At 42.2% G+C, this 13,452-nt stretch overlaps 1 protein-coding gene across 4 annotated transcripts in view; it reads left to right on the top strand.

Moving 5' to 3' along the window:
- LOC310864725 (myelin-associated neurite-outgrowth inhibitor-like) overlaps positions 1-13,452 on the top strand; it is a 37,709-nt gene that overhangs the window by 17,866 nt on the left and 6,391 nt on the right. For 2 of the 4 annotated variants that reach the window (XM_083773443.1, XM_083773444.1), the window contains exons 2-7: positions 590-697; positions 2,096-2,187; positions 5,107-5,184; positions 9,512-9,672; positions 10,926-11,121; positions 12,248-12,402. In XM_083773443.1, the coding sequence (XP_083629569.1) occupies positions 636-697; positions 2,096-2,187; positions 5,107-5,184; positions 9,512-9,672; positions 10,926-11,121; positions 12,248-12,384 (726 nt within the window). In that variant the 5' untranslated portion in view covers positions 590-635 and the 3' untranslated portion in view covers positions 12,385-12,402. The remainder of the gene's footprint in view (positions 1-589; positions 698-2,095; positions 2,188-5,106; positions 5,185-9,511; positions 9,673-10,925; positions 11,122-12,247; positions 12,403-13,452) is intronic. The other 2 variants (XM_083773445.1, XM_083773446.1) reach the window with 2 other exon arrangements.

Below are 13,452 nucleotides of genomic sequence, written 5' to 3'. Positions count from 1 at the left end.
AAGATGAGCAGAAAAGTGTCATTGAGAGCTTGAATGGCACAGGCTGTTTGATGTGAAGAGTGCACACTGCGGCTACGCAGCAGAAGCACTGCCATATGGCAGAAGGTACTTTACCACAGTCCTAACCTGCAGAAGCCACTTGGATTAAAATGGCCATTGCGTGCGAGTAAATATTCTTTTCAAAAATTGTATCGGCTTGTGATATTACAATTGAAAGTCAAATTGAATCCTGGATTTGTAGAATCGTGACACCCCTGATACCTATTTGAGTTACAAATATTAACACATATAGCCTAGCATTTTTCATACACTAATCACAACAAGAAACAATTGATCTCTCACACAACATGGATACTTTCGTATTCGCCAAAATGTGTAAATCTTTTGTCCATTCCACCATGTGTACATGCACGATGCATTAATCGATCAGGGTATATCATACACACTTAACATTCACACACACACACACACACACACACTCGTGCTGCTGTCACTAATCATCCGCTGTGGCCGTGGCGCTTTGCTTTGCTGTGTCTTTTCCTTTGCTGTGTTCATTTTAATCATGACCTCTTCGCTGTTTTAATTTCAGATTTGCATATCCACTTCCACCCCTTCCTCATTTGCATACAGCGAGAATGGCGAGCGGGCATCCCACAGACAAATTCAGTTTCATGTATCAACCAGACACGCACAAGAGGTACGGGACATGCACTCACATGTGCAAACACACTCACATATACACAAATAAGCCCACTCAAATCAGGTAAGTTAAAAGAAAAAGTGTATGTGATAGGTGAAGTTTACCATCCACACAGTAAAACCTAAAAGAGAAAAAAACCTTTTCTAAAAGAGAAAGGTGCCGTTGATTTTTTAGCATCTGACTGCAAGCACCAAGTGGACCGTGGGAGTACAACATCCAGCTCTCAATGAATGAAACAGTAGCACTCTGAAGAAATGAGAGGAAATCAATTGAGATCTTTACATTAAGCCCTGACTATCCCCGTCACGTAGAGCCCGAAGTCCTGGTGCCAAATTCCTGGGTGCGATGCCGTTCCAGATTTTGGATAGAGCAAAATCGGTTCTAAATGATTTTGAAAAATGTTGATTTGATTGAATCTTTATAAAAAAGAAATTGCTAATCAACAAGCTCAAAACGCAATGTGAGCCTGTACATAGAAAACTTTACAAAATGTGAAATTTGTTGTGTTTAACGACATGCCCAAAATGGGGACAGCAGGTTTAAAGTTTAATAGGGGAACGGTCTGCATAATTGCCGATTACTGATGAATTAATAGCCAATATATGTTGGCCAATCCAGTTTATCAGTCTGGCTCTCACGCATATATTTAGCTATCAATGAATGCCTGCTTATCCAGGTAAAAGCAGGCACTAGTGAATTGGCTTTGTTTGAGGCTGTAGAACAGGGGGGGGCATTAAATGGGGGTCAGTAGCCTCTGCATGTCAAACTGGGGGTCCTTTTCAAATGGGGTCTTGCCCTGAACATTAATTTCAGGGCAAGACCTCGACCTCACGCGTGCCGACTCGACCAGCCTGGTACCGTAGTCAAAATATGGCCCTTGAGGAAAATTAATGAATTGGGGAACCCTGCTGTAGAATATTGGTTCTCAGAGTGGGATCAAGGGACCCTCAGGGTTCCTCGAGGTGGTTCCCAAGGGACCCTTGCAGGTCTGTAACTCTGAGTGTACAAATGGAACCAAATGGATCTGTACCAGTCCACTTCTTTTCATTTGTACACTCTCAAGAGTTATGAAATTAAAACATTTGAGAGCCAGTGCAGTGGAGGATGTTACTGTGGGTGGACCAGCATGTCCTTGTGCGTCTCTGCCAGCCAGACACTGCAACACTAAGGTTGAAACCAGGTGAAGGTGACGACTCATGCACGACGCCAGCTAAAGCTACGCTCATTTGAATGTAGCCGTAATAAATCTGAATGTGGCGTTTAATACATGAGTGTGTGAGGCTGATAATCCTAACAATTTCCAATTTGCATGGTTTAGACTTATCACTCTCTCTCTCTTTCTCTCCCCTCCATGTCCCCTGTTTTCTGTCCCATTCTCAAATGTCTCGCTTTCAGTAAGAACAGGTTAGCTTCGGGTATGAATCCAGTCTACAGCCCCGTTCAGCCTGGCGCCCCCTACGGAAACCCCAAGAACATGGCCTTTGCAGGTAAGAAACACCACTGGCTATGTTGTGAAACACCCATTTTAACACTGAGTGCCATCTGGTGGACAAAAGTGGTGGTGCTTTGGTTGCGGGGTGTTTTCAGTCTATTCCACTATGACTCGTGTCCGGTTTTGGCTTCCATCTATGTTAATGCGTATTAGCGTTAATGCTACCGAGCTAAAATAAGGCCAATCCATGCTCTAGAAAACGTCAATGTTCACATCGTGCTCACCGGATTATCGGAAAAGACCTCCGAACATGGCCGATCTGGTTAACACCACGGACAGCGCATTAGTTTCAGAGAAAAAATCTTGCAAACCCGCAGCCTAAAACAGAAGCTATTGGCTATTGAGAAACAAAAGCAGTGCGGGCGGGGCCCTGGCAGCCGTGCATTGCAACCGGAGTGGTTAAAAAAATAAAACGAAGCGAGGTTAATGTTATAGCGATATCAAACACCTTAAGACGAGCCTGCTCGTCGTCTGTACCCAGTGTCGTTAATTTACAGGAGATGTATACTTGTCATTTCCTTTGTCAAAGTGTTAAACATCAGTTACTCATCCTGTGAAGCTTTGAATTCATTTAGAAATGTTGTTGTTGCGTTCGTTCACTGTGAATTAATGCCCAAGACGTGACACATCTTCATAATTACACCCGTAGGTAAGCCAAAGACGTATGGAAACTTTTTCAGGTCCCTTTTAATGATATAAAACGCGATCTCTGAAATATATTTTTTGACAGCGGCCGTTTTGCTGCGCGCGCAGCCATTACTTCATGGTTTACGGGCCGACAAAGTATTTTCTTACTTTATTTTTTACGCTGCCTCCGTGCAGATCGACGTCGTCGATGTTCTCTACTTATTTCGGACTTCTCTACTAATTTCGGTTAGAATATTAACGATTCTAAAATCTCCCTCATCTGCTTGCCACTGTATTATTCTGAAAGGAGGGGAAAGGAACTGGGTGGAATAACATATTCCTTCCACGCACTACGTCCTGTCAGGTGAAAAGAAGCAGCTTGGACTCCTCATGCATAGAAGGAAGCATGAGGTCAATCCGCTGCCCCCCCCCCAGGTTGGCAGAGGAAGTGTAGTGCCCAGGATTACATTAGATAATTGGGTGAAAAAATGTGTTGCAAAATCGTGGGATGAAAAAAAAAAAAATGTGTTGGCCAAGATAAAAAACTGCCTAATAAAATCTAAAAAATACCAACATTTCTAATAATAGGGGACAAAGTACTCAAATTTCCACTTTGGCACACACCAATAAGACAACCGCTATGTGTTTCGGCTATGAGCTATTCTCCGCTCTAGGAAAGTTTAAATGAGCATGCTCTGATGAAGGGATTTTTTTAAATCCCTATTTTTGATGCATACTGGATGGGTCTAGCACTCCACTTAGAAAACCCATTGTTGATTGTGCAAACCCTTTTCCTTATTTATGTAAAACATTCAGTTCATAAACTCTCACACAACTCTCACATTATATCTGCGGTACACTGCATTGTCTCTGAAATTATAGAGTTAAAACACCTTTTTAAATAAATGTTTTTAAATACACAATGAGCGTGTGATTAACACGAGCCAAGTCAAACGCATGCACTTGAACTTGAGACCCAATATTCGTTCATTAATAAGACCATTTTCACCAAAAGTTCTAAATAGTAAAGTTTGATTGAGAATGCACTGTTTTGGAATAAATTAACATAGGACCAGATGCAGGCAGTGGTGGACTGTAACTAAGTACTAGCTATACCGTACTTTACTTGAGTATACTTTAACTCAACCCATTTGAACTTTTGATTCCTACTCCTACATTTCTAGAAAGGAAAAAAGCACATAACCATTTAAGCCTCATTTCAAGGATAACAGTGTTGCGTTTGAGTAAATTAATATCTAAATACTGAATCAAGCAACTTAAAAAACTGCCTGGGGTGCTCTTTCTATCTTGGAAGAGTAGAAAATTACCCCAAACATGAAATATCCCTTTAATTGCCAACCCTAGTCTGAGCTCACTTGCAGTCAGCTGCACACGTACTGTAGCTAATTATGTTTCTGAATATATATATACAGTACATCTCCTCCTCAACATATTGGGTAGGTGTGTCTCATCAGTGTGTACATGTGCACGCTTTGCGTTCACTAGACTGTGTGTTATTAGTCCAGACATTTTTTTAATGAGTGCCATCTGTGCACATTTTGTCCGAGCCACGTATCCGTTTGTGTGCATCTGTGTCGCTTGCATGTATAGTACAAGCCACGGCCGATGGTGACGGACAATTCTAAATTAGCTGGAAATTAAAATAATGTGATAAAGTTAAACAGTTCTCATAAACAATTCATATACATTCTCACCATAGCTATATCTGCCCCACCCCCAACATTAAGAAATCACCCAGAACATATGGTTTTGTGACATCATTATTGGAAGAAGTTCAATACACACTCTCTGTCTTTGACTCCCAACTTCTCAAATAATTTCACCCAAGCTCTGTATAAACAAATGGATGCATACAGCATTTTTTTAACATATATATATATATATAGTACCTTAAAATTAAAGAGCATTGTCAGTATAGCTGGTTTTGAATTCGAGACCATGTACATTTATAGGCCAATACTAGTACAACTAGCAACTTCCTCCACTCCAGATGTCATGATTCATCATACTGCTTTTTCAGACGTTAGGGAGAACTTAATTTTTTTTCCTGTTGCACTGCACCAATCTGATCAGTAGTCACAGAAGTCCCTCCAATATGAACGGATCACAACATCCACATTTTTTCCAATTTCAAGAAGCGACTGTCATTGTTGTTTAGATCTCAGTTTTCTCAACTAGTATGTACATTATTTAAGTTGTGTCTTATATATATATATATTGTCCTAACTACAATATTTGTTTCTTCTTGTGTGTGTGTTTAATTCAGGCTATCCTGGAGGTTATCCCACAGCCGCACCGACCTACAACAACCTCTATCAGACAGGAAGTCCTGGATATCCACCAGGTAAACCTTATTAAATAAGAACGGCACATCTAACAAGACCACGCCACGCTGTGGATTTGACGTTGGCTGTGTCTAGTGTTGAGCTCCTCCCCGAGACTTCCAGTGACGGTTGAGTATCGGGTTGAGAGCACAGGTGTGGTCGTCTTGACCCCTGCAGTGTGGTGGAAGACCTCCCCCAGGTTTTCCAAATATACTTTAGTTGGTGTGATTAGCTTTTAGTTTGGCTATTTTGTTTTTGAACATCTTCGTTGTTCAGTCACAAATGTACTCTATGAAAGAGGGGGTCCTTGGTACTGGTACACCAGTCACCAGCGTGCCACACATGGTCTACTGATCGGTGTTCTGTTTAATGCAGGACTAGAGGGTGTGATTTATGATGGTCCTATTGGTTCAACATTAGAGATTTTAATTAGCGAGATGCTTTCAGGATCATTTAATCTAATATGCCAGTTGACGTACTCTCATCCTCCCTACGAATCAAAGCTCTCCCACACACACACACACACACACACACACACACACAATCATTGTTTATATTTATGATGTCCGTTTTAGTGTTTAGACTTTGTGTTGTTGAACATGTGGAATACTCTCTCTCTCTCTCTCTCTCTTTGACTCCCAATTTGTCAAAGATAATGTTCGGCCCAATTCCAATCTTCCAGTACCTTGTGATGTGCTGTGACACACAGTTTAGTGAGGAAAGAAAACCTAAACTAAACAGCGGTGTGATTCAGTAGCCCCTGTGAGAGATGAAAGCCCTGTGTAACCTAGCATTTAGTCTTGAGAGCGTGGGTGCCCAAGGAACGGGCACCTAGCCAGCTGCCAGCTGCTGTTGGCCATCTAGACGTGCGCACACACACACACACACACACACACACACACACACACACACACACACACACACACACACACACACACACAGTTGGGGCTCAGTATCTTGTCCCCATAGCAGATGGTGATGCCAGTTGTCACCGTGCTCGCCAGCCACCGTTTGCGTGTAGCTGTTGGTTTAGTACATGAAAGCTCTTCAACTTTCCCAACCCAACAGAAAAAGTAGTCCCACCACCCTCAAACCCGAGCTGCTCGGTTAAACATGTTGACTGTGTGTGTTTGTTTGTTTATTGTCCTCGCTGGTTACGCGGAGGTGTGCCCATGTGGTTGATGGATTAAAGTTAAGAAGGAAGACCGTCCACACACTGATCTCAAGCTCTCAGAAGCACTTTATTAGCAGAGGTACAACATGCCTCTCTTTAATAGAATTGTTTAAAGAGAGTCTGAAACTGCTGTAGCAATAGAAAACGTGTTGAGAAGCATCTTCCATAAAACCCTAATGTAGGTTTAGAATGATAATGTAGGTTTAGAGAATGATAAGTAAACCTCATAATCTTTTACATATTGTGGAAACGGAATGCTGGTGTGGGGGAAACAAAATGTTTCAGTCGTGAGATTTTATTTAAGCTTTAATCCATGTTGACAAAAATGGTTCAGCATATATTCATTAATTCATGACCTTAGAGGGCTGCTATTAATAGAATAGTGCTGTAGACAGACAACCACTTATGTATCTTGCATGTGTGGATTCAATCGTTCCTCCTTGGTTATGTTACTTAATTCTAACTGTGAATTGATTGAGAAAATGTTTGAACTCTTAATTGAGTGAGGAAATTGTGTATGAGCTGAGCCATTACAATATGAGGTTTTCTGCTGACTGGCTGCCACACACATAGCAAGTGCGTAATGGACATTGAGTTTAAAATATAATGTTATATCCGAGGCCAGAAGTGAGTCTCCCAAGGAATCCAATTGTGATTAGAATACCATGTTGGCCAGGGTCTTTGCAGTACTTCACAAAACCGTTAAATAGAGGAACCATTTTCTCTCAGGACGGCTTTGTCTAATTGTCACACCTCATTGTCCTCTAATGCCCTGCATGCATGTTAGAGCACGGAATTTGTGTGAGAGAATGCACACACACACACACACACACACACACACACACACACACACACACAGAGCGGCTCCAGCTTGTCTTTGTTCTCTTGTCCTTGCAAGAGAAAGCGCTTTCATAAGCACCCTAGCTAGCAGCATGTGAATGTTTGACCTTCAGGCTCCTCCAGCTGGTCATTCCCGGTACAGCAGGCTGACAGATCACAGCTGAGCTAACCATACCATGCCCGTGTTGCCTCAATACAACAGTCTTGAATGGATACCTCAAGTCTTTGATCCTTACTTTGTAGGTAGATTATAAAGTGATAACACTGTAACGTTGCCATTTATTTGTTGTTGTGGTAATCGAGCTGAAATGTAAGCAGACTCTGCCTACTGTTCTTTTCTGTCTCTGCACCACATCTCTTTGCCAAAAACGTCGAGTTGCCACACGTTTTGAGTTTGTAGATTGGGTATTTTTGACTCGTGTTCCCCCCAGGATATGGATTGAAGATTTTCAGAGGAATAGAAGTAGATCTGAAAGGTGTTATAGAGGAGAATAATTTTAGGAAGAGTTTCATTCTACACACCACCTGGCTGGCAGGGTTAGTTAGTTGAGGTGGGGCGAAACCACTTGCCAAATGTTTTGCATTTGAAAGACTCCACTTCTGGCATTTAGTGGAAATGCAAACATTGTAGAAATAAATAAATGCGGTACCATATGCTGACACTGTGGAAGTGGAGACGAGAACATTCCCTGCTTGTTAATTTATTCTAATAAGATTCAAGATGTCTGTGTAGGTTTGGATTTACTTCATTTATAATTTTCTTCCTAAACGTGTCATTGGGGGCTGGGGTAGCAATTGCTACGTGTTTTCTTTTATTGAGCGAGGGGGGGGGGGGGGGGGGGGGGGCACTAGCCCCTCCTATATTCAGCTATTGGTGTGGATTTTCGTCTTACACAAACATTAAATTCCCTGAGAAAATCTGCAAATTCTGTCCTACACAAACATTAAATTCCCATTGACAATAAATGGAGAATTTACAGTGATTGTATGTGTCTGAGCAACCTCAATTCAAACGGGTGTGATTTTTATTCTTGAACCGGGTCCGATCGCACACTTGCCCCGGCCTCAGCCCTTCCCTTTCGGCACATCAACCCCCAGTTTGAGAACCACTGGCCTAGGTAATAATAATAACTTTATTTGTATAGCACCTTTCATGACATGAAATGCAGCTCAAAGTGCTTTATAGAGCAATGGAGAAAAAAGAAAAGAAAGACACATACAGTGAGGACATGAATAACAAAGTTATTCAAAGAATAAAAAGAATACAGTTCAAAGAATAAAATTAAAGCAAGAGTGTATAAAGTAGGTCTAAAAATATCTACAGGGGCTGCCTGTCGAAGATATAGTGGGAGTTTGTTCCACCCAGACGTCCCGTAGAAGTAGAAAGCTGCTTCACCATGTTTTTAGTTGCCATTTTTTCCCGGCATATTGAGCAGGCCAGCAGTGGAGGACCTGAAGGTAGGAAAGTAGGTGAGGAGGCCCATGCACAACTTATACAGTCTGCTAGTTTAACATTAGTTGTTAGGCCAACCAAGGACAAACTGTACAGAATAGGATGGAGGGACGATTGCTTTGCAATTGGCTAGTCTGTTGCTGGGCGAACCAGTTGACTGATGTAACTTAATCACTCAGTCAGTCAATCCGTCGTTCCGGCCAAAGAATATTCAACAGATCAATCAATCATGAAAATAATAGTTGCGGCCCTAAATGTATAATTTCTCTAAGTATGGAGTCTCCTGTAAAACACAGCACACACAAATTACTTACATACTAACATTTAGAAGATGTGGTTGTATGCACTATTGAGATAGATAGACCTTTATTGATCCTGTGTAACTCCCATGGTGCAAATGCACCATGGGAGTTACACAGGACCTAGGAGTAACAAAAGTACTAATAGAAAGAAAAATCACACCTGCGTGAAGTGAGGGGCACTCTTATCATCGTACATCATCATGACATAAAATAGACACTGTCACTATGATGTAAAATTGTCAATGGGAATTTAATGTTTGTGTAGGACAAAGTTTGTACACACACTAAAAGCTGGATATAAGAGGGGCTAGAGCGGCGAGCCCCTCAAAAATAAACAGTCGGCAGGAAGAAGGCATGGAAATAGTTAAGTGTTCCAGACACCAGGTCTACTACAGGAATATATGGCCCTCTGCACTGGAACTGCCTGGGAAATGTCAGGGTGGAAGTCAGAGCTTTCAACAGGTGTACTGTTGATATAAGACTAAGTGGTCAATAAATATATAATAATCATGAATGAAAATACATGCTAATAAGTTACGGTCAATTAATTATTTTCTCTTTACTCTCTTTCTCTCCAGGATATACTGCTGCGGGCACCCAATACAAAGTGCCTCCCACTCAGACGAATGGAGCCCCCCCTCCCTACACCCCCACCCCTACCCCATACCCAACGGCCATGTATCCAATCCGCAGTGCCTACCCTCAGCAGAACCTGCAGAACCTATATGCACATGCACAGGTCAGACGACTAACTAATCATATTTGATGCTTAACCCATTCTGACCGGGCGCCCATTTTGGTGTTAGCATCATGTCGTGCTTTACCTATTGAAAAATAGCAGATCTACAAGCTCATATCGCGCCACCGAGTGGCGCGATACGAGCTTGTAGGTCTGCTATTTTTGAAAAATCGAAGAGCGACTGACATTCTTAGAATCTGATCTCAGGTCAGAATGGGTTCATCAGACCAGTGTGTGTCCGGCGGAAACCTCGTATGAATCTGATCTCAGGTCAGAATGGGTTAACCACCTAAACCCTCCTCCGTTCACCACGGTCACCCAAGGGTCTGTACTGTAGGTGTACCCTCAGTTCTTTCCCTCTACATCAAATATCTTCATAAAAAATGGCTGGTCTATTATGCTCACACAACGTGTTGCATTGTGAGCTTGTAGACCGTCTAGTTCATCTGTCAGAGGGAGGTCTTAACAATTTAAACCCAATATATATACTTAGTTGACCGGAGCACCCCAGGGGTCTATAATAGGTTTTTCCCACTTAAACCCTAGGGATGTTGGTGTTTAAGTGGTTAACACACAATTGAACCAGGAATGCATAGCTTAGTCCTGCAGACGTCACATCAGCACCACAAACTAAAGGTCTTTACACACCGGGGGTGAATTTTCAACTCATAAAGTCCATGCAAGCTTCCACACCAGAAATTAATTTCCACGGAGAAAAATGTGTCTGTAATTTTTTCGCTCTGCTGTTGAATTGTGCGGACATTTGCTAGCGAATGCTACACCTCTGACCAATCAAAATGCAGCCCAAACTGTGTTTTGGTCTATAAACAGCGGCGTACTGTACAGTAGTTGTGAACGTACGTGACGTTATTGTGAACAGAGCCCGCATTTTTGGGTTGTTTATTCGCATGGTTAATTCACCAGTGTGTAATGACCTGAGCTGAAGGGAATGGTGTCCTGGCTGGAGACAACCGTAACATGTTTCTAATGTGTGCACATCTCTTCAGTCATCACACTACAAAAACTGTTGCTCAACTATGCCGGTTTGCGCGGCATATTTGAGTCATGTCCATATTTGGGCATATTTGATTTGCACTAACGTCGGGGATCTCCATATAACTGCCATGTGATGTCAGACACTACAGAAACCGTTGCCTAACTACGCCGATTTCCATAGTCTGACATAATCATGCCACAACTTGAACTTTATTGTGATAATATATTTGTGTGTCCTCATGCTGTTTCTGTCTTAGCTGTCACAGGGGGCATACTATACCCAGCCAGTGTATGCGGCTCAGCCACATGTCATCCACCACACTACTGTGGTGCAGCCCAACAGCATCCCCTCGGCAGCTCTTTACCCTGCCCAGGTCCCCATGGCCAATCCCCGCAACAACCAAATGGCTGCCATGGGGATGGTAGCAGGGACAACCATGGCTATGAGCGCAGGTAATGCCAGTGGCCTTCTATCATCACTTCAATTCAGTTTGTTTGTTAGAGATATACCACAAAATGTCACTTTGGTAGATGTTTGGGTTGTGTAGTTAGGTAGTATGTTCAATAGTCTAATTTAAAATGGATCAAAACATTCAAGACCCACTAACATATATTGCAGTGAATCAGGTGCAAGTGCAACTTTACAACCAGCTCAGTGGCCTCGTGGCTAGAGTGTCCGCCCTGAGACTGGGGTACGTCAGAGTTTGATCCCCGGCCGTGTCATACCAAAGACTCTGAAAAATGCCTCCCTGCTTGCACTCAGCGTCAAAGGGTTGGACTGGCGGTAAGTCGCCTGCCCTATAACCCTCATGGCTGGGCAAGGCTTACTTACTTATAACTTTACAAAACCAAAGGTTCGTGGTTCAAGGTTAGTTAGCTTTATTGTCCCTTGCGGGAAATTGGTTTGCAGCCAGGTAATAGTAAAAATACACACATCAAACGACATTCAAAACACTAATTGTAAAAGACTAAAACCTAAGAACAGGGCACTAGAGACAGAGAATTCATAACATTCAATAGTAGCAGCGTCAGCAAATATGCATTAGTGGGCAATCTGTGCAAAGTGGCAAGAATAAAGTGCTATCTTCTGTTCAGCAGCTGAATAGCAGCCGGGACAAAGGATAGTTTGAAGCGGTTAGTCTTTGTAGTGGGCACCCTCAACCGACGACCTGAGGGCAACAGTTCAAACTCAGACCCAAGTGATCCGAGACTTCCAGGAGGGAGGAGGCTCTCTTAAACAGTCAATGGAGAGAATAATATTTTTTATTTTTCAAACATATGTTTGAAAAACGGATAATTAACGGACTAAGATATTTCTTCATCATTTCCATAAGAGTTACATCATGGCAAGTTAACTACGCAATCCAAACCAAAGTGTCATTTTGCTGTAAGCCCTAATAATAATTTGAAAGTGGTTAAAACAAGCTGCTTTAATGTTTTTTTAACCACAATGTTCATAGCATTCAGCCCATCATGTTAGCTTATTACTCCATAATGGTACAGCACAGGTTGTATTACAATGTTTCAATGCTTTGAGTGAGTTGTTGGCCTTCATAAAACGTCTCAGTCTTTGTACCAGACCGGTGTCATTGTTTCCCTTTAGGGACCCAGCTGACAACGCTCCAGCACGCTCAGCTCGGAGGACACCCCGTTACCGTGCCAACCTATAGGCCCCAGGGGACACCTGGATACAGCTACGTTCCACCCCACTGGTAGAGCCCGCCAATTCATTACGTGAGTTACTTTGGTTTTGTACTAGTTGTTGTCTCTCGGAAACCTACTTCTTTCTGATGCGTTTGTTTCAGTTGTTCTCAAACTTTGGGAATAAACTTTATTTAAAACAATATCACTATCACTAAACACGGGTGAAATTCACCCGAATACCTGCCCTGTAGAAAAAGAATAGGGATGTGGGCAGGGAAACAAACCTACCTTCTATGATGTCACTGAGTATCATGAAGGAACTGAAAGACCCACCCACCTCAGACATCAGCAAAAAAATCCAAAATTATTATTGTCCGAGTGAGAATCACCCGTGTTTAGTCTTCTAGAGTTAATATTATATTGATTGTTTGGATACTTTATTAACAGTTTCCAAAAGGCAAGCGCTGCCCCATGGTTCCAGTTAGGGCTGTGTGATATGACGATATAATATCGTATAGATGATAGAAAATGTCTATCGTGAAAAATGTTCTCTATCGTTTATTTCGCAAAACAAGCTGCGCATTACAGCAGTATTTTGCATCACAGCGCCCAGCCACGCTGTGCTGCTATTTCATAACAAACATGAAGGGAGATGAATCAGATAGCTGACGAGATTCAGAGCGGGGTAATACTAAAGTAACTGTTCAGTGTTATAAATGCAGTTTTCATGTTGGGTCAAATTGATAAACTGCGTAAGCCACGCATGTTTTACACGGTTGAACAATGGAGGTTGTCCGTCGGGTGCAAACGTAGTCTTCTACCTCTTTCCTCTTACCTGCACAGTCCTCCTGTTGCGTGTCTTCTTGTTTTATTGTTCCAAATACATTATTCCATCTGAAAAGTCCTTAATTCAGCCATAGCTTCCAACAACAACACAAGACGCTAACTGAAGTTGTGATCATGTTAAAAAAAGAAAAACATCCACTCGACCCATATGCACAGCTGGGCATACAGAGTTGACACGTTCTCTCACTCTTATCGCCTGTAGTCAATTAAACATTGTTAAGCTTCCCAACGTGTTTAACAAACTACACTACAACTACAACAGAAAGTGTAACATTTTGAATCCCTATACAGAGC

Source organism: Protomyctophum parallelum (assembly GCF_964188405.1).
Source record: "Protomyctophum parallelum genome assembly, chromosome: 9".
Taxonomy (NCBI): Eukaryota; Metazoa; Chordata; class Actinopteri; order Myctophiformes; family Myctophidae; genus Protomyctophum; species Protomyctophum parallelum.
This window is presented reverse-complemented; position numbering and strand designations above follow the sequence as displayed.